At 34.7% G+C, this 22,690-nt stretch overlaps 1 protein-coding gene across 10 annotated transcripts in view; it reads left to right on the forward strand.

The window, feature by feature from the left end:
* Positions 1-22,690, forward strand: part of DMD (dystrophin) — a 1,095,710-nt gene that overhangs the window by 405,411 nt on the left and 667,609 nt on the right. For all 10 annotated transcript variants that reach the window (XM_037376983.1, XM_037376984.1, XM_037376980.1 and 7 more), the window contains 4 exons: positions 5,573-5,683; positions 10,158-10,331; positions 14,276-14,431; positions 19,742-19,912. In XM_037376983.1, the coding sequence (XP_037232880.1) occupies positions 5,573-5,683; positions 10,158-10,331; positions 14,276-14,431; positions 19,742-19,912 (612 nt within the window). The remainder of the gene's footprint in view (positions 1-5,572; positions 5,684-10,157; positions 10,332-14,275; positions 14,432-19,741; positions 19,913-22,690) is intronic.

A 22,690-nucleotide genomic window follows, 5' to 3' on the forward strand; every position in this document is an offset into this window, starting at 1 on the left:
AATTATGAGGTTAAACTGAGCACCATTCTTAAGAGCTGTCAGGCAAGATAAGTAGCATTTATAGAAACAAAAATCAGAAAACCTAATACTCCAAGAAGAGCTGGCAAGCTGTTCTTTACAGTTCAAGAAAGCCAAATTCGCTAAATCCTAGGTTCCTACCCAGGTGATTTCGGTGTAAGAGTTATGTGAAAGACTCATTAATTACAAAGGTAATCTAGTATACTTTGAGTTCATAATGTATTAACTTACAAAAAAGCAGAGGGTGATTAGAAGTTCACCGTTTGGCCTGAATCATGACATATTGTCATCATCATCTTGTGCCACTGCAGAACTCGTAGGGTTGCTGTGAAGTGCAGGCCTTTTTATGCAGTTGATCCTAGTGAAATCCATTGTAGAAAACTGATGTTCTGGGCTAAATTTAAACTTTGTTTTCAGGGAACAAACAGTGAAAGAAAACTAAGGTATTCTAATTGCCCTTGTCTTCAGATCTACCACTCACTGCTGAAGGATTTACTACTCTGGCTGTTCAGTCACGCAGTACTAGTAGTGCCTGGTGTATTTCATTGGAGAATGTGCAATATGGATAGAGGAATGTGGAGGTAGTAGAGGATAGTATAACTACTTAGTTTATTTTGTATAGCATGTTTTGCATAGCATGTTCTGCTTAAAAATGTCTATGAGAAGGGAGCAGCATATTTATTTTCTGGCACCCTCCAAACTAGGGAGAAAACCTCTCTGGGAGAAAATAAATAGGCTTAAGTGGGAGCATCTTCTGAGAGTCCAGTGGGAAAGAAAAGGACATTACCCCTGGGCTGGGGCATGCAGCCTCGCACTGCAGGAGTGCCTGCGAGAGCAGGGGACACTGCCCCAGCCAGCCTTCAGGGTTCGCCTGCGTCTGCCTACCATAAATGCTGCCTATCCCTCAGGATGCCACTGAAATGTGCTCGGTGGGAAGGAAATCTTGTGAGGAAAGGACCAACCCTGCAAGGTCAGAAAGAGGTATAAAAATCTCTTTCTGTTTACTATGTATCATCCAAGTGTACTCTTTTTAAGGAACTACCTGTCTCTAGTGTATCACCCTCTGTTCCCATAAATCTTTGCTTTAGAATGGAAAGCCTTTCTATGTCCTCTGTTAAGTTTCCCATGGAGAAAATAGGGCATGTTTCTACTTGAGGATGTGGCTATTTTTTTGTCATGGAATGAAAAAAAACCTTTCTGTACAGGAACAGGTTTTATAAATCAGGTTTGTAAGAAGTAAACAGAAATTTAGTGAATCATTTTTCTGCAATGGACTTTAAAGAGAAAACAGAAGGGAAAAAAAGGAAGTGTGGATAATTATAGCAACTTTATTTTAACCTAATCCCTTTGCTGCCACAGTGTTTAATGAAGTGTAATTTATAGTATTTAGTGTACTTTTTGTGGAAGTTTATACATTGAATTGAGACTAGTAAATTCCCGCTCTTACTATGGTGCATGCCCATAGGAAATACTTCACCTATTTGTTGCTCATTCTAAGTTCAAGTGACATCAGGGTTCCTTGTCCCATCTTGGAATGTGTTTATGTATGTATCACTTCTATCTTTCTTCTTCTGGATTTATGCAGCTTTTGAGAAATAATTCTCCTGATCTTGGTGGTATAGTTAATACTGACTGTGAAGCAGTTCCTCCCTGTAGTACGAATTTCTGGCAATTAATATAATACAGTATGGTGGAGTCTGGCAACATGAAATTAAGATGTCTTGGAGGATAATGTGCACTATAAATACATTGCCTGTGATCTTGCCCCATTCCTGGAGTAACAGAACCAACAGTGTCGTCTTCCTTCCTAAGGAGCAATAAAAAGAGACAAGTTTCTCCCAATTCTGGGGTGGAAAATTGTATGCCTGAGGTGCCATGAGAAAGCAGTTTCACCATTATGTTTTCCAGAACATCTTTGTCTTGCAAACATTTTTTCAGGTTGCTGATAGTACATCAACTGAAACTGTTGGCTGTTTTTGTAGCATAATCCTTTCAATGTTACACATACTAAAATCTGTGTTTGCCTATTAGATGTGCACTCCACCTAACCTTGTCTTTTCAGCCATTATTCAACAATGTGTGTGTGTGCGTGCGTGTGTGTATATATATATATATAATGGTTTTGTATTTTAATCTTTTGATTATAAAAAAAATAAAACCTTCCTTTTAATTAAATACCCAGCATTAGGAGGTTAGGTTTGAAACCCACCCACCGCCACACCACACCTCATACACGTGTCCTCCCCCTGCAAAATACTTTCCATGGTTATGATTTTGCTGGATATTGCTGACTGCTATTTCTTTGATTTCTTTTTTTTTTTCTTTCTTTTTGTTTCTTTTGACTGATTTTCTAATGATGGTATCAGCTGTTGATGGGAAGTGACATTAATCAAGCCTTCTAGTTCAATTTTCTGTTACAAGTAATGTTACAGCATTTGTTTATATGCCCTGTTACTGTTTAATTAAATGCTGTTCTCAAAGCATGAGAGTGCAGTTAGGTTTGTGATAATTTTCAAATGAGACAAATGGTCATGTTGGATTTTTCTTTTCTCTGATCCAGGATAGGAAAGGTTTTTCCAAGAACTGGCTACACTGCCAATTCTTTTTCCTGCCAGTACAGAAAGACTCTGCATTTCACTCTTCATCTTTTGTAAAATTAAGACTAGCAATTAAGAGAAATAATGCATAGCTTGCCCTTGGGACTGCAATCTTTTTGTTCTAGAAGTGGTCCTCATGAGAATAGGCACAATCAGTGCTTTTGGTCTTGTCACTATAATTAGTTTTTACATATATTTATATTTTAGTTTTTACATATATATCTGTATGTGTGTACATATATATAAATTTTGCAAATTATTAAACTTCCTGAAAAAATGCCAGGGATGGCAAATGGGAATCCTTAACCTGTAGGACAAAGTAATTGATGCCCAGTAGTATTTATTAGTTATGGACTCTACATTATATTGTGATGTTTTAGAAATGAAATGAAGGCAGGTTTTAGTCTTTATTAAAAGACAAAATAGGCAAGAACCACTGAGAAAAGCAGAGGTGGTAATAATAGAAATGGAAAAAGGAAATCAGTGTATTCTTGTGGATGTTTAGAAGTCAATGGAATAAGTTAATGAGTCAAAGTGGACAAAAAAATTAAAATGGTCATGTTAAATTTGAATGAAAAGGTTCATCACAGGCTTGTGTTCTAAATTCTCTTATCTGTTTAGGACTGTTTTAATCTTTCTGCCTGTGAGCAGCAGTGACATATAGAAAAAAATCTCTCTTTGCAATAATTCTTGGTAACTTTTCTTTTAAGTTTTCCTGTAATGTGTTTGTTCTTTCTAATTCTGCATTTTGATGCTAGAGTAGGTGATGCTTCATCTCTCTCCTGCACAGCTATTTAAAAAAGTAAGATAGCACAATCTCCATGCAGTGTCCCATAATACCTAATTGCTTAAACAATACTCTTATCTGTACTGTGCTGTTCTGACCTCTGTTCAATTACATGGTTTCCAGAATGACTCTGAGGTTGTACAAAGTAAACTGGAAAATACAACCAAAAATTGGTTAATTGATAGGTTCAGAAGCAAGCAATTGAAATGCTCGATGTGACATAGCATATTTTTCTAACCTTCTGACTTCTTCTTCCTTGTATATACACTTCTGACTTCCATGACATAAAGAAATTTTTTGGCATCAGGACCTAACTAATGCTGAGTCACCATGAACAATTTGATCTGTGCACTGCACAAACACAGAGGATAATCCTGTACCATTCTAGTATGCTTCAAGGGGGAATTTTTAAACTTAGACAAGGAGAAAATAAATAGTCCAAAATAAACTGTTAAATAGACATTCTCTCCTTGATTGCATGGTCCTTTGCATTGACTGTCTTTGCTTTCTCAAAATTAAAATACCGTATTTAGAAAAATTCTACTACTTGCTCCAAATACTGTTGGCCAAGAGAACTCAAAATATGAAAAAATGGAAAACATTAAATTGATAATTTAAAATTAAATTATCATCAAAACTGGCAGCTTTCTGTCAGTCATTTTAATACTATAAACGCTGTGCTTCAGAAAAAATATTTTATTTCTCTAAATAGTACTGGATAATTTAGACTCACAAATATATTTTTGCAGTTAAGTGTAGTAATGACAATAGTTTTCTGTATTTATCTAAAACTTTTTCTCTTAAAATTTACTTTAATACCTTTCCAGTGTAACTCATGAAAACCTGCTTTCAACACAGTGTTGTAATATACATTATAATGGTATACAAATCCTTATAACCATGTAATACGCCTGTAGACAGTATACAGTGTACACAGCTTTGTGCTTGAACAATGAAAATGTGGTAAAAAATACTTATATATTCATTTTTACTTATAATCAAACTTTAAAGGATCAAATTGTAATTTAAAAAACCCTTTTCTTCATTTACATAATCTTTTGTAGTCTTTTGAACTACACAGTTTTTATATTTTACAAGTTACTGTAGTGTAAGATGAATGAATTTGCACCTATTTAAACTTATAACTAGTCTGCAGAGTATCTGAGAACTGCTTGTATAGCATTGAAAAAGATATTAAATCTAAAATCACTTTTCATGCAAGAGTAATGGCCTCAAATACCTTTCCTGGTGGGAACATACCTTGTCTTTTTTCATAGGATAATTATTCTCAATAGTATTTGTCTAGCAGTTCTGTTAATAAGTTTCCCATTTTCTAACAATTTAAACATAAAAATATGTTAATTGCTCTAAATTATGTTGTATCAATATATTTTATGGGAATTCTTTTCTATTACATTGTGCTAGCCAACACTGCTTATGTTAATTTTTTCTTGTAACGGTGATTTATGGTGAACCAACAAGGCAGGTATTTTTTTGTCATGACATGACTGCACACTGGTTTTGCAGAAAGACATAACCAGAAATGTGTGTTAGAAAATGGATTAAGTTACTGTATTAATTAGCTATATGTCGTTGTGCATTTAGCATATATACAGATACTGAGCATTGATACTGGTCAGTAATATGCCACAAATTGAATACTCTTTTAGATATAACACTGTTCTGTGAGATGAAGATGTTACACTTACGTGATACTTCAAACAGTTTTCTATCAACTCGCCTGATCATACTGTGAAAATAGTAAGAAATAAGAATAATGAAGCCAAATCACTTTTCTATTTGTATTTTTCTTTTCTATGATTAATTTTTAATTTTCTTCCCAATGGAAACAGTTGTTTTCCTTCAGAAGAAAGAAATCTTTTGTTTCATAAAATTTAATGACTTTCCTTAGTAATATTATGTCACTAGCATCACAATGTCAGTGTTATATATGTTTGAGCAGAAGGTTTTATTATGATCAAGAAAAGCTAAACTGAATCATTTGCAGGGTGGTAAACAAGTAATTCTTTGAATAATTTCCGCTAATGATCAGGTATGTAGTGCACTACTTAAATATAAATATTTTTCAATATCAACTGTTCCAAGTAAATATTAATAACATAAACATTTTCTTCAAACCGTTCTGATTACTGTCTTTATTTTTCAATAGAAAATACAATCTGAATTAACAAGTCATGAGATTAGTTTGGAAGAGATGAAGAAACGAAACCGGGCTAAAGATGCTGGCAAAAGAGTGCTTTCCCAAATTGATGTGGCACAGGTATGCAAGTTTTATTTCCCCCATTTTTCCTTTACCCATGCAAACAAACAGCATGAGTAGTACTATTACTATATTATAAAGTAATACCATTACTATAGTATGAAGTAGTCTTAGGGTTTCTCTTTCATTTTAGCGGCTCCTTTCTAGCCAGGAAATTAAGAATGGATAAACCATAGCATCTATATCTTCTTACTGCTCATTTTACTATTACAGCCTTCCTATCTAGTTGGCCACAGTTCTAGGGTACGCATCACTGATGGAAGCAACCGGTAGCGGCACTATATAAGGGGGTTTTTGAATGTGCTGTGACTGCAAGAAGTAAAACTACAGTGAGGCTTTTTGGTATATCTTTTGAGTATATTTTTAAATACTTGAAATATCTACAGTTAAGTATGTTATAGTATTTGGAAATATTTGGTAGAAGTTGATTTGAAAGTCAAATCTACGCTGGGCAGTGCATTGCAGTCATCAATTTAAAATGTTAGCTAAAGCATTATTTTATCTAGCTTAATAGACATACAGAGAGACCTGCCTGAAACTGAAGATGATTTAATTAATAAGGAGCAATACATATTATTACCCATTAATCGGTGATGGGTTCTTCACTGTTTTGCTGGTTTAGGTTTTGGCATTAGTGCCAAAGTTGCTTAGGTTTCAACATAATTTGTCATAAATCATTAGGAAAGACACAGAATTTTGTTATGATATTAACAGTAAACAAGGCCATCTTTCTCTTCATCTCTGTCAAATATTTCTAGGTAACTTAGCTTCAGTTTTATATTTTATTATGGATAACAGTAATGGTTTTTAACAGTTAATTAATTTTTAATTAACAAGTCAAAAATTGTGGGGTTTTTTTCCTCTTACCTACAGGACTAGTTTTTCTTTGCTGAGAATATTTGTGTTTCCCTTATTTTTCAGTCTTTCTTCACACTAACTTACCTTCTGATGGTCTCCATGGCAGCTGTGAAGTTGCCCATATTTCATCAGTGAAATGCAGGCATCAGATGACTTTGTATCTATATGTTTATAAATTCAACAGCATGTAAGGGAGAATTGCCATTTCTAGGTGCTTCCTTTTTTTTTTTTTTTTCTTAATCCATTTTTTCTGCAGGTATTTTTTTCTTCAAAATGATTCTTTTGATGATCATGTGAATCAGTTTTAGTTTTGACAAACTAGAGGAGTCATTTTGAGAATCTGTTTTGCTTTCATGAGATAGAATATGAGCAAAAATTAGCAAATTTACATGATTTATGCAAATGTCAACTACCAAAAAGGGTAAAAGCTGAACCCTTTGTTCCAAATATTTATGACTATATTTGATTTTAGGCCAGTGACTCTCCCGAATTCTTCTCCATCATCATGCAGTACCTTTAGTGGTAAATCATATTTCACAAGTTTTGTCTTCACTTACTTTTTTCCTGAAGAACATTCTCACTTACAAAGAAATACTGCATGTATTATTATTTTTTTTTGTGCTAAGTAACATTTCTAATTTGACATGTATTTATTCTAATATCAGTTTAATTACCTAGACAGAAAGTAAACAATTATGAAAATATGTAACTTCAATGAGATTGTGAAACAACTGTTAAGCAGCAAAATTTATCCTGACTGTTTGGATTACTATATGTTGAAAGTTAAGTTCTGACTTTTAAATCTAAAAGAAAAAAAATTATTAGCAAATAAAAATCTATTTCTGCCATAGTGATTTAAGACCTAGTTAGTCCTACCAGGCTAAAAATTGTTACATGAAAGTGAAATCTTGTCTGAGGAAGGGATATTTTTTGAAATCCAATTGCAAATTCTTTGTGGAAAGAAAATGTACAGCAGATAAATTACATTCCTGTCTCTTTATTACTTACATCTGTCTTTTAAGGTAAACACACTTGTCAGAGTAAAAAGATATTCAGTTGACACTCTTAGCACAGTAAAAATTCCTAGTGATATTTTAACTTTATTTAATGTAACAAAACATAAAATAGTGTTAAATCTCTAAAAATACTGTATTAACTGTAGTTTTGCTTTTGAATAACTATGGATTCTTTGTTTCTCATCAAGCCATTTTGCTCAAGACAAAAAATAAATGATACCGACTTAGTTGTGGTCTTTCCTTCTCTCCCATCCACTGTTGCTGTGCTCATTATCTAGGCCAGCCAGGTTTACCTACTGACCATGATGTTTCAGTGTTGTAATCAATTCAGCTGCTGATGTGAAGCAAATTCAGCTGGCTACACGTTTTAAGTATTTAAGAATTCTGATGTTTCTTCTTAGAAAGGACCCATTTAGCTCAACACTGTATCTTCAGTGGTAGCCAGAATACAGATGCAGTAAGGTGGATGGTTTAATGATGCTTCCCAGTGATCTGCAGCCAAGCAACTTCTGGGCCAGAGATATTTAAAAACTCATGTCTAAATGCTCTCAGAAGTCTTGTAAAGTGATGGAATCTTCAACTTCATTTAACATCTAGTTACACATTATCTCAATGCTATGCAAAGATGTTCTTCTTTTGTTCATTTTGCTTTCCCTGTGTAAGAGTTTTACTTGGAGTCAACTTTTTAGTGAATTTTGAGAAACAGTTAACAATCATTTGCTAGTCAACTTTTTGCATACCACTAATTTTTGTCCTCCTCAGTTGTCTCTTCCAGACTGACTAGTAAGTCAAATCATACCAAGACCTTTAAATATATAGCTTTGATAGTCCTGTTGTTCTTTATACATTTTCTATTTTTACAGTAAGTTTTTTGAGATGAGGTGATCAAATCTGTGCACATTATTCAGGCACAATATAACTTTGTACAAGGCCTTTTTATTTTCTTCTTTGTTCTTTCCCTGACTGCTTTTAAATTTTGAGCTGATTTTTTTTTAAAACTGTTGGAGGTAAATATAAGCACATAATATGACTGTTATAGTTACCTATTGTAACTCAAGTGAGAGTGCAAATAGATATTTTAGATCCCACTTGTATATCAAGCTTAGTGTTTCTTTTGTGATATTTATTACTTATTTTTTGGATTAATAAAATACAATTTGCTTGGATTTTTCCTACAGATCCTCAATACTGTGCAATCCTTAAGTCACTCTTCACAGATGGCTTTAATTTTCTCTACAGTTAATACTGTCATTCTCTCTCTTTTCTAAATCATTCTTAATGTATTGACCAACACAAACTGTAACAGAAACTGATGTGGCAAGGCAAGCTTCCCACAGAACTTGATCTCCATCAAGTTGAAGTGTCACAAGAGGATGAAAAACTAATTAAACATGATTTTAGTGTATGATAACACACAACAAATAAGACCACTTATTTTATTGTAAGACCTCTGTCTCCTATTTTTATTCAATTGTTCCCTTATTTAGCTTGGGAAAGACTTCTTTCTTACCCTATTGGATGTCAATTTCATTAAGAGTATTTAATGAAGGCAATTGTTTGAAGGAGTTGCTGGAAATCTACAGAGTTTTCTGCGTTACCCAGAATTGTCTTCTGCTCATCATTCTTGCCTCCTTCACAGAAATCTGATAGATGTGGGAAGCATTTTAATAATGCCTATGTATAGGCTAGTTCTATTCCTTATTGCAGTTTTTCTCAAGTTTGTATGGTACAGACAACACTGTATTGCTATAAAGTGTCCTGGATTTGAAGAAAAAAAAATCAAAAGTGTGTTTGCAAATGTTGAGTTCCTATTTAATTACTTATCCATTTCTTGGTGACATTCTTTCTTGTTTTTCAAAGAGTAGAAAAACTTATTTTAGTAGTACTTTGCTCTGCATTTCTACAGAGAAATCAGTTCTTACTCAAGTAGATAATTAAAATGCCCTTTCATTGCTTTATTTTTAATTATTTCCCCTCCCCCTGAGGTAAGGAACATGTGAGCAAGCTATATAATTAATGCACAAAGATAACAAATTTTGAAAATTACAAAATTAGAAGCCATGCTTGTCATAGATTTTTCTGCTTTCAAATTACTTTATTTTTACTCTAGGTTATGCTTTTTAAAATTGAAACAGAAATCAGTTTTATACTTTAACTCTCAGGTTTTGTGCTAGACCTACTTACTACCCAGACACTTGATTTGTGTTTCTTTGAGGGGCTAAATGATTCGCTTCTCATACCAGGAAGCAGCAACAAGGTAGAGCTGATGAGTGTCCAGTCTGGAATGTGGATGTGTTATATGCAAGCCATTAAACCTCCATTCTCACCCCAACATTTTGCAAATTGTAAAATGCAGTTCAGCATAAGGGCTCTTTTGTCTCTGGCTCTGCTGCATCCAGTGCCCAGGATGATACAAAGAATCTTTTTTCTTCCTGTTAAGAGCAAGATTCTCTGCTGCTGGTAGTTTCCCAAAAAGTTTTAAATCATTTAAATAAGAAACAGCTGATTGATAATGGATTCTACGTATTCTGAAACAGGTCTAAGACTTGTTTGTCTTCAGTGTTGTTTCAACATTTACTACTCACCCATGTGCTTTTCAGAAAAAGCTACAGGATGTCTCTGTGAAGTTTCGGTTGTTTCAGAAGCCAGCCAACTTTGAACAGCGCCTACAAGAATGTAAAAGAATTTTAGATGAAGTGAAATTGCAGGTGCCCAAGATGGAGATGAAGAGCGTTGAGCAGGAAGTAGTACAATCACAGCTGGATCATTGCATGGTAAATATTTAAAGATGCTGTCTTTCTCTTTGTTTCCTGCCTGTTCTGCCTTTCAAACGTAAAGTATTTTCAAATATATTGGGAGATCTTAGAAAATATTTTAAGAAAGATTTAAGAGCAAAGTTACACAATGAAATTATAGGAAGCTTTTTGGTTAGAGTTCAGATTTTTCAAGGAGAAGAGAGAGGAGGGGTTTATTCTCCTTGTCTTACTTCTCTTGTTTGCAAATGAGGTTAGAAGGATATTGTACACTTAACATTGTATTCAATTTCAAAGATTCCCAGGATATACTAATGTGGTGAAATAGTTCTACTGTAAGACAGTAACTTTTTCCTTTCTATCTGTTGCTTTCTTCTTCTGTCATGGCAAAGGCCTCTCAGAAGCATGGGACACTAATTCACAGAATCACAGAATGGTCAGGGTTGGAAGAGACCTCTGGAGATCATCTAGTCCAACCTCCTACTAAACCAGGTTCTTCTAGAGCAGCTTGCACAGAGTCATGTCCAGGCAGGTTTTGAATGTCTCCAGAGAAGGAGACTCCACAACCTCTCTGGGCAGCCTATTCCAGTGCTGTGTCACCCTTAAGGTAAAGAAGTTCTTCCTCATATTCAAAAGGATCTTCTTGTGTTGCAGTTTGTGCCTATTGCCCCTTGTCCTGTCATTTAGCACTACTGAAAAGAGCTTGGTCCCATCCTCTTGACACTCACTCTTAAGATATTTGTAGACACTGATAAGATCCCCTCTCAGTCTTCTCTTCTCCAGGTTAATCAGGCCCAGCTCTCTCAGCCTTTCCTCATAAGGGAGATACCCCAGGCCCCTCATCACCTTTGCAGCCCTCCCCTGGACCCTCTCCAGCAGTTCCTTGTCTCTCCTGAACTGGGGAACCCAGCACTGGACACAGCACTCCAGATGGGGCCTCACCAGGGCAGAGCAGAGGGGCAGGATTACCTCCCTTGACCTGGTGGCTGTGCTCCTCCTAATGCACCCCAGGATCCCACTGGCCACCTTGGCCACCAGGGCACACTGCTGGCGCATGGGCAACTTGCTGTCCCCTAGAACTGCCACATCCTTTTCCACAGAGCTGCCTTCCAACCAGCAGGTCAGCCCCCAGCCTGTACTGGTGCATGGGGGGGTTGTTCCTCCCCAGGTGCAGGACTTCACACTTGCTTTTACTGAACTTCATTGGGTTCCTCTCCGCCCAACTCTCCAGCCTGTCCAGGTCTCACTGAACGGCAGCGCAGCCTCCTGGTGAATCAGCCACTCCTCCCAGTTTGGTATCATCAGCAAACTTGCTGAGGGTACACCGAGTCCCTTCATCAGGACATTGATGAGTAAGTTGAACAGGACTGGACCCAGTACTGACCTCTGGGGAACACCACTAGATACAGGCCTCCAGCTCGATTCTGCACCATTGATCACAACTAAGTGATTGAAAAAAATTGAAAAAAATCAAAAATATGGATTTATGTGGAGAACACTAAAAATTAAAACATGTTGTCCGGAATTCAGGATGAAAACCAAAGTATGAGTTACAAAAATGGGGGAAAAAATATTTTTAAAAGATTAAAAATATCAAAATGTTCTTATTTCAGTGAATTTTCAAACAATGGTCATGCACTTTCACTATGTATGAAGGCCAGTCAGGATCCCTTTCTAATTCCTTCTTTCTATCTTGCATATGCATTTACCTCCCTGGATTGGCTCAGTTTTCCACAATATGCTACGGTCTTGGAACTCCGTTATGTAACCAAAAGAGATATTTCAGTGCACAAGTCTATTCTAGCCAGGAAAAACAAATCATAAAGGAAAACCATAGATTAGAGCTTCCATGAGGTGGCATGATGTGACTTTCTTACTGTTCAAGAGCAAAAGATAACCTGAATATGTACTAAAGAATACAAGGAAAATATTTATGTATCCCTTCAAATTCCTGTAATCCTGTACACCTTTACTGTTGTAGGGAAGTAAAGATAAAGATGAACACTGTGTACTTGATAATAATAAAGTGGAGATCTTAACAGCAAAAGTCAGGACAGTCAGATCCTTGTCTCCAGCTTTTTGTTTTCCTGGGGCAATGGCATGCCTGAAGATATTTCCCCACCCCCAGCCCCCCAACCTCTTTCAGTTCTAAAAGTAAGATTTTAGATTAAAAAATAAGCATGGAACTAGTCAATGTTATTTCTTTACATATCTTGGAGTTTTCTTAAATGCAATGACCATTAGATTCACATTCTTATCAAAATGACACAGTAATTAGATGCACTGTACTAAATTAATCTATCTTCACTCAGCAGCTAGTTTTTTTCAGCCCTGTCATATTCTGTGGAAGACTTACAGTGTTTTTAGAGCATCTTTATCTCCAAAGAATCTCATACTGTTTCTATTTACAAAATCTAGGCATAGTATCCCGTCAGATGTTAGCCAATGTACATCATGCAACCTGTTGACAGGTTTTTAGTGATGAAGAATATATATTTATCATATTAAGCACATAGAAAGGACATGAACTATATACATACTATCTTTAAGTAAATAAAATAATAACCATGTTAAGAATCAGCTTGGTAAATAAGTTTAGATTATGGAGAAAATGCACTTGGGATTATTTTGTTGTCAGATCTGCTGGAGAAAGTCTTGTCTTTACTGTCCGGACATAGTAGACACAGATTTTTCATTGCAGGAGATAATGCTACTAAAAGAAAAACTCAAAAAATTACAGACTAAAAAATACTGCGTAATTTTTTTGCAGTTCTGTCTCAGTATACAGGGCAGTAAATTTATTTTTCAACACATAATGGCAAAATGCTGGAACACAGATTTCAGCTAGACTTCTCAACACTTAAGCTTCTCAACATCTTTGTTTGCCATTCTTCACTTAGCTGTGTGGTAGTGAACACTGTGTGTCTCTGTGGAGTCTTTTTTCCACTGTGGAATTCAGTGGAATTTCCAATCCATGGCAGAATTTTTTATTTAAAATAAAAATAAAAAATAAATTAAACTTCCACTCTACTTACATGAATGTTATTTGGGGCTTTATGTGGCTGTTAAACGGGTTGAGTTACCAAGTAATTCTTTTAGATGATGGTACCAAATTTCTGCATATCGAAAGAAAGAATGCATTCATTTTTCTTAGTGTCATTTATTTGTATTATTAGGGAAGTGTACAGTGTTTACAGATTGCTTGGATGCCATCACTTACTGAGCAGCTGTTTATCCCTTATTTTTTGCTTCGTCATTAAAATAATTCAGGAAAATGAAGTGAATTATATAATTTATTTTGGCTTGACCTCATAATGCTACTTTTTTGTGTTTGGGTGTTTCTTTAACAAATTATTTAATTTTTTGAACAGCATTAACACTTAGTATATGGGAAAATCCTCTATCCTACCAGTCTCTTGATTTAGTAGCATGAAAAACTGTCAGATTTTTAAATTAATTTAGTGGCTATTTGTAGTTTAAATACATCCAACAAGCCACAAGAATTGCTGTTGTTTTAAATACTGCCTTATCTAAATCAGTTTGGAAACAACTTTTGTCATATCTTGAAACAATTAGATGACATGTACTTTCTTATCTGTACCATTTCTACCATAGTTTTTGGTGACAAGTCTTTGAAGACACTATTAGTAAAGATAGGCTGTCCTGAATTTCTTAATTTGAGTTCTACTTTAGAAACTGATTAATTTTTTTCATATAAACTTTTTTTTAAATACATGCACACACTCAGAGTGAGTTTCCTTTATTCTCTGGTCACATGCCATGGTACCTCTCAACTCCTTTAGCTTTCAAATGGGATGGAAGGTGCTTAGAGTCATGCATGATGGTGTTTTGATACAGAAAACAATGCAAAGGCTTCTAGTGCATCTTTCTAATATCTTGAATAGTCTTTTCTGGTTTACTTATTTCAGTGGTGGTGTTTCACTTTCATATTTCTGTTTAATTAGAAATTATATAAAAGCCTGAGTGAAGTGAAATCTGAAGTGGAAACAGTGATAAAAACTGGAAGGCAGATTGTTCAAAAGCAGCAGACAGAGAACCCAAAAGAACTGGATGAAAGGCTTACAGCTTTGAAGTTGCAATATAATGAATTGGGTGCAAAGGTAAGCTCTGTTTTTAATAAAAACTGTACTCTCGTTTTAAGTGGAAAAGTGAAGAGTAATCATGGTATGGTAAGTAAACGTAGTTAGTTATTGGTTCCTTTCAAGGCCCTCACATTTTCTAAAAGGTGGGACATAAAGAAAGGAAGCAAAGACAATCATCACTATGGCTATTCAGTTGCTCTGAGAAAAAATAACCTTCTTGAACGATGTAAAACTGCTTTATTGCAGTTTAAAATTATACTTTCTTAATGTTTTAATTTATTTTTTCTTCTAGTTCATCATTTTTTAGGGATCAGAGGGGGATGTTGTTTCTTTTTGATGTCTCAAATTGTCACTTGTTTCTAAACACTTCAGGTCAGAAAAATACTTAGATTTTGTTTGTGAGTTTTTCACATTTTACTTAAACATCTACTTCATGAAAGAGAAAATGCTACTTTTTAATTTCCTTCTGCTTCTGATGGTACAGCTCTTCAAGTATATAATTTCCATTTGTTGCTGTTCAAAAATCTATTGACCAAAGATTATTGCTACTGCAGCTTTCCTCAGGAGGCATTTGTGTACCACTCTGTTTTGCTGCTTCTGCACTCTTGACTACACGTGTTCAGTTACCATTCCCTGTGTTCTAACCATTCCCTGGTTTAAATGTCATGTACAATGCTGACTTACCTTTTCACAGTATCTTAATATATAAGCCACATAGAATATTGTTTAGTTATGATAGTGAAATAACTATCACATAGGTATACTTCTCAGATACCAGTGAACCCTTGTTAAGAATTTAATCTTTTGTCATCCTCTATTCAACAGGGATTATCAAATTTCTTCATGTTGGGCAAAAGTAAGCCATTATCCTTTGAGCGCAGTAATGAGGAAAGTATTGCCTTGGAATACAATTTTTTTTGTGTGTTTTTTTTTTAAATCTCATATTTATACATACTCAGTTTGACCACTTGATGAAAGTCAGCATATGATTGCGAGAACTACATGAAAATTTTCCCAATAATATTTTATATAATCTCAGTTTCGCCTACAGAAAAAGCCAAATAGTTCTCAAAATGTGGCAGACTTTTACCTTATAATGCCAATAAAAAGTTATTTACATATAATTAACACTGTAAAATCAATCTATTAATTTCTCAAGCACTGTCATTCCTTGTGTAAAATTTCCATCTATACATCACCTATTTCTTTTTCAAATCTTATACACTTAAATGCTGTTACCTGATGTTTCCAACAGAAAATGTTTTCTTTACTCATTTTTTCCTAAAAGTCAACTAAACAGACAGTAGGAAAGACAGACTATTAACCAATATTATCAAGATTGTGATTGAAAAAAAAAAACTATTTGTACGTCAATCCCTAAAAGCTTTTTATTCTGAGTCTGCATTATCTGTGGAATGTGTTGTGGCTCCTAAAGCACAATGCTCTACAAGGACATTTTGAGCTCTGAAGAGGACTTGTGCCATTGTCCTAAAGAAGACTTCACACAACTAACTCAATTAACAACTATTCTTCTTTACTCTGTTTTCTTCTTCTTGCCCTCATTAAAAGTATCCACAGAAATTCTAAAACCTGGAGGATTAGAGTAAATTTGGTGCTGTAACAGCTGAATGAGCCTTGTGAATGACAGATACAGCTGTCTGTTTATTTCTAAAAGTTATATACTTAAAATATACAAAGCATGATAGAATGCAAATTATTTTTTCAGATTATAAATTATTAAAACCATCAATTTTTAGTAGCTAGGAAAATGAGCCCAGTATGTGGTTTAAACGCATAATGATAATCCAGCCCCTCTGTGTACAGTACAATAAAATAATAAGTTACATCACTTTTGACAGAGATAATACTAATTTTGGAAACCTGAATTAAAACAGTTCTCTCTCTTGCTAGAAAATAAAAGTATCAGGATACATCAGTCTTTTGAGTGTCAAGAAAACTAAAGAATCTGCTTGATTAAGATGTGGATAGCTATCATTTGAGAGTAGGTATTTGTTTTCTTCATTTTTTTAGAAAGGACTGTAATGTTTATTCCTGCATTATGTTTAATGTAACAGCAGACAGGTGCCATTGTTATAGGAAACCTCTCTTAACTAATGAAGAGATAAAAATGTGCCATTAGGAAGCCATTAGTGGTCTGAAGTGAGCCATATTGCAAATTAATGTTTCTCAAAAGTCTGCATTGCTGTGTTTAGCTTTGCTGTCCTAGATGTAATTTCTAAGATTTACTTTTACACAGCTTGGTAGTTAACAGTTTAAGAGTCACAAAAGCCCAGAAATATAGAACTAAAAGAATCAGCCATTATCAGCTCTAATTGATTGCACTGAGTCAAAGTCTTTTTAAGAGAAAACTGATTATAGTTATAACTATTAGTAAGTCTCAGGAGTGCAATGTATAGACTGAGGGAAAACATCTTCAAGCATAGACTCACTTATGTGATTTCATATTTCCTCCTTCAGGAAGCTCCCCTATATTTAAAACAATCCTTAAGCAGTTTGTTCAGCATATGGAATAGTTTAATTTAAACATGTTGAACAATGCAGAAGTGTTGGTGCTTTCAAATGGAAAGGAAAATTATTATAATTTTTTATAATTTCTGTAGAAACTCTGTTTTTTCTATATGTTTTAAGTATCATAACTTCAGATTCCCTGAGCCTAGGAACTCTTCCCCTTAAGGAGAAGGGAAAGGTCTGAGGTGATTTTATTTCTATTTGTTCCTTTTTTTTCTTTTTTTTCCTTTTCTTTTTCTTTTTGCATATACACATATGGATATAAATAACTCTGAATAGTCCTAATTGCTTAGGTAGTATCAGACCTTAAATCTCTCTTTGGTCAAGGAATGAGTTTTTTTCTGTTCAGAACATTGAGTTTTGCCACTAATTTTTAGCCAAATATGCTTTAAAAGCATGAACAACATTTTTGAAACTTTAGCAGTGGCCTCAGTGTAAATAGGTTTGAGATGAAATTGCAAGCAAACTTAAGTGTCATTTGACTATCATAGTGTAGTGGTTGCATTTATGATAACTATCCCATGCCTGTGCTTGCTTATGTATTCACTTGTCTGCATTCTCTCTCTCTGACACAAGTACATATACCTATGTACATGCAAACATTGTATTACAGCTGAGGTAGCTGGTTAGTTGTGAGTGGCTGTGAAGCAGGGTGTATAGCACACTTGTGTCAGATCTCTCTATGGTAATTCATCAGAACAGGGAGCTGGACTCTAAAAGAAAGCGGCAGTAATAATGGTATTGCTGCCTTTGGAAGGGCATCGCATGCAGAAGGCCCAATTGCTTCCAGTCAGGTCTGTACTCACAGTCCCACTGCTGCACGGGAATTTTTGTCTGTAAGACTAAAATGCTGTAAAATACCTGTCTTTTGCTTTAAATACTTGCTTTCCTTTTTTCACCTTTCTTTATTACACTCAAGAATTCTTGAGAGTAAATTATTTAACAGCTAAAACACAGTAGTTTGATTCCAGTTGATGATACAGAAGGCCTTTAGAGGGCACTGTTTCCTATTTTTCTTTAGAAATACATCTTTACATTGGAAGTAGAAACAAATGGATTAATCAGTAACCGCTTAATGCATACAATGTATATGGAAATAGTGTAATATTATTGATATTATATACCGAATTTAGAGATGTATATAGCAACAGAAATACTCTGTGTTTGGGCACGTACCAGTAACTTCATTTTATAGTATACTGGGTGTTCAGAACTCTTACAAAGGCAATCACATTTCAGGTAGTGCACTTTGCATTGCACTGCTGGTAAGTACCTGCAAATAGGTATTTACAATGACTATTACTGCTCAGCAGAAGAAGAGGTGGAAAACAGGCATGAATTCCTGGCTCCATATGTGACTAAAATTCTAAAAAGCTGAATTTTATGGTCCTTCCCAGGGATTTATCTCTTGACCTGACTTTAAGTTCTGAGGTCTCATTTAATAAATTTAGCATACAAGAAAGCACATAAACCATATGCAGTGAAGAAGAAATGTTATGAGTTTTTAGTAGTAAGACTCTACAGAGTTATAATATATGATCAGGGACACTTTATTGCTTATTCCTTGGGCAAATCTGATCTGTTTACCCAGGGATAGAAAAAGCCATGTACCTAACCTGCTAACATCCTATTACATTTTAAAACCTCAAACTCTCCTTGGCAGTCAAGCTAGGAATCAACTTGATCATTCTGACTACTTGTACTCAAACAGTGTGAAAGCCCAAAATATTTTTCGTAGCTACTGATGCCAGTTTTGGATGCCAGACGCTACTGTAGACAGTTAATTTTTGGTTTAAAAATATTGAATAAAATTCAGTGGCCACAATCTCACTTGATTACTAATTGACATGCAAGGTAGTTAGTAATTTCTTTTAAATATTAGGGACCTAAAGAACACTTTTAATCCGCTTTCTTTGCTCAGGCTTTTTTTAAACTTCAGCACAACATAAGTTATTAATTTGTATTTTCTAACTGCTAGTTGCCTAATGTCTACTGTGGTGTAGGTTCTCATCTAAGATCTCTGCATTTACTCTTCTGCCTTCTGTACTAAGTATGTGGAACCTTCTCTCTCTCCCTGACTACGCTCAGAGGCTTGCAAGGAAAATTGTATTTTTCCTCTTCCTCCAGGTTACACCAAAATGCAGTGTAAGATAGTCAAGACAATATAAATACTCAGCCTTTCTTCCAGGTACCATGTGATATACTTAAAAGAACTTAACAAACACACCACAGATTGTCCATAGTACTTCATGTCCAAAATATTCAACACATTAAAAATTGAAGTTACTTGTGCTTCCTTAGTTTGAAATTGTTCAATAATTTCTGTGTTTCAAGATTTTGGGTTTGCTTTGGCATTTTTTTTTCTTCTTCTTTGTAATGTAGTTAGATAGAAAAATCTTGAGGATTAAATATCATTAAATGGCTATCTGTATGAAAATATATGCCTTGAAGGGTTTTGACATCTCTTTTGTGTCTCAAGGAAAGCCTGTTAATTCCATTGTTCCAAATTAATTTTCTATCCATGACTTTAAAATGAAGGAGGAGGTTTGCAGATGTCTACTGCTAGTTCAAACTCAATGTGTCTTTACACACATATTTTTCTGGTAGATGTTTGCATTCTTGCAGTCAAATTACAGATATTGAAAGAACTAAAGACAAGAGATGACTATATTAGAAGTGCAGCTTGGCTTGTGCGATTGCAAGTTAAGCTTTAATAGAGGTGTCATATAGAGAATGGTATATAAAAATCATGAAACCTCTTTGACTAAAGAGTTAAACACCAAAATTTTCTTTCTGCAGGTAACAGAGAAAAAGCAAGAGTTAGAGAAATGTTTGAAATTGTCCCGGAAGCTACGAAAAGAAATTAACGCTATAACAGAATGGCTTGCCGCAACAGATGCAGAATTGACCAAGAGATCAGCTGTGCATGGGATGCCTAGCAATTTGGATGCTGAAATTGCCTGGGGCAAGGTAACAACATAAAACTCACTGTACCTTTGTATATTTCAGTTTATGCCTATTACAGAAATATAGATTTATTTAATGATAAAGAAAGAGAATAAAATTTCTTGCATTTTAATTAGTGGAACTTTGTAACAGTTATGGCATTATCTTACCCTAACGTTAATACTCAGAAAAATTTAAACCATCTTGTCTCTGCATGTATCAATAGCACAATTCACTGTCATATTGCAGTAACCTTCACTGAGACGACTTTAAAGTTAGAATTTAATTTTTCAGAGTACTATAAATTATCCATTCGTTATCCATCTAAATAGTGATCCATATAAATAGAGGTTCCTTTCTCTTTCATCCCATTCTACTCATGATTAAGGAGTATTAAACAGTAAAACAGCTCCAGTGGGTGAAAGATTAAGGATATAAGAACACTGTTCTGTTCCACATGTTCAGAGAGCATCCAGGAAGTGGTGTGTTTGTTTTCTTACCCTTTTTGGTTGGTAGCTCATTTTTTTTCTGGAGGCTTCTTACTTCCATGAGACTTCACCTTGAACTCTTATTTTAGATTAAAACCTAAAGTCTAAAATGAAACTTTCCTCAAAATTACTATATGTGCCACAGTTTAGATAAGCATCTTAGAGAATCACTGAGGAATGCAAGAGTTCTACATCAAACTGTGTATCTCTGTGTGATGTTAAGACTTAGCACAGTATCTTTCAAACCTAGCTAATCTAGTTTAAACTCTGCATATGTAGTAAAAATCCAGTCTAACTCAGAACATAAACCAAGTCTTCATTGTACACACATACAAAAATCTGTGCATTAGAGGAAACTATGCTCAGCATTATCCAAAGCTTCAAAATTTCAAATAATTATGTACAGCCAGCAGCATTTTAGATAGATTTCCCTATATAATTTCAAAACCAAACAACAAAAAAACCCTTAAAAAGTATTGGGGTTTTATGCAAAAATTTACCACTTCTGCTTTGTTTAATATGAATAAACATTTAAACATTTTACCATTTAACCATGCATTGTAGAAATAGTTATAAATAATATACAGGCAAACTTACTTATTTTTTTAAAGACTGTCCAGATGGCAGTGAAGTAAAACTTGGTTGGTGGTTTGCTTTATTTGAGTTTTGGTTTTTTGAGGTTTTGTTTCCCTGTTTTAACTGCCCATTTCAAGCTTCAGATCTTTACCCTTGAAATGCACTGATGATTTACAGACTCATAACAAGAAAGTCTGCAAGTCTTTTGTGAGATTTGGAATTGGGTGGTTTTTTTCACCATGGACAATATTTTAAAAGTAGTATCCAAAAATATAAAAAGATCAACTTTTGCTATTATTATTTTAAAATACTGCTTTGACTTTGAAATCAAAACCTCAGTCCCTAAAAAACAATTGCTGCTTGATGTTCTCTCATTTTCTCTTGGTGCTTTCTTACAGTAAAGGTGTGTAGTTCCTGTCATTACTTTTGATTGATATTGTGAACTTAAAATCCATAATAAAGGACAAGTGTCAGATTTTTAAGAGATGGGTTAGACAATCATATGGTTTTAATGCCTCCAAACTAACCTACCAGTTACTCAGTCCATTTATCCAGTCATGAAAGGAAGAAAGTACAGCTCTATGGAAACAGAAATGTACACTTTATTTTCCTGCTTTTGTGTTCAGCAAAATTAATCAGATGTGTATAGCTTCACAGCAGTATAAATAGAAAGATTTGTCCTTAATATCATTTAATTTTAGATATGAACTCTAATGTTTCAGAAGCTGTGTAATTAGAACCTAAATCCTGACGATGAGTGCAGTTACACAGTGGGAAGTACTTCTTATGTCTTACACTTGCTACAAGTACAACATATCTTTATCTCATGACAATCAAAAAAGGTAACAAGAGCTAATTAAAATAGGAAATATTACAATGAAAAATATATCAAATGAGAGCCATCCCACCTATTAACGATTACCATTCAGTATTGTGAATTCTCACAAGGAATTAATACATAAAGGGTTGCAGGAAAAACAGGTAAAAGTTTTTTGGCTTCCAGTCCTGCCCAAAACCTTCACCGCAGTCTGACCTCATATAGGACCTCAGCTTTTCTCCTTCAGTCAATTCATCACTAAAATAAGAATAAACAAACAACTTTGTATGAGAGCAGCTGACTGTTTTTGCAGTATGTACATACTAAGTGAGTGGCTTTCAGAATTCCTTTATTAAGATTCTCTTTAGGAAATACAAACCAATATTCACATAAATATAAGCGTACTTTTGATATTGAGCAATCCAACAGATAGTATACATGGCAGATCCCAACCTTCCAAATGTAAGTATTTGCAGAAATTATGTGAAGTGCGTATACCTTTTCCTTAAGAACCTGCTCCCTCTAAGAGGCAGGAATTACTGTGCATTATCCTAGACACTTCAGAACACTTGTGAGTACCTCATAAATAAATACAATACTGATACTTCTATGTGGATTTCACTGAGGCTTCATACAAAATTGTACATCAATAATTCAGTCCCCCGAACCACATTCTCACAGTATCTGATTAATGTTGCAGCTTTGGGCTTTTGACTGCTTGGGTAAGTAGGCTGCCGAGGACAGTAACTGATCTAATGAAATGCACTGGGAGATGAATTAAGCCCAGCAGATTCCCATTGTGAGGAAAGTCTGCAGAAAAATTAAGGTGGAAAATGGAGGGAGAGAGAGAAGAACTCAATAGTGCGAACAAACTGAAAATTGGATGTGTGCTGCTGTCAATATAACTAAGCTGAGAACTCA

The sequence above is a fragment of the Falco rusticolus genome, chromosome 2 (assembly GCF_015220075.1).
Source record: "Falco rusticolus isolate bFalRus1 chromosome 2, bFalRus1.pri, whole genome shotgun sequence".
Taxonomy (NCBI): Eukaryota; Metazoa; Chordata; class Aves; order Falconiformes; family Falconidae; genus Falco; species Falco rusticolus.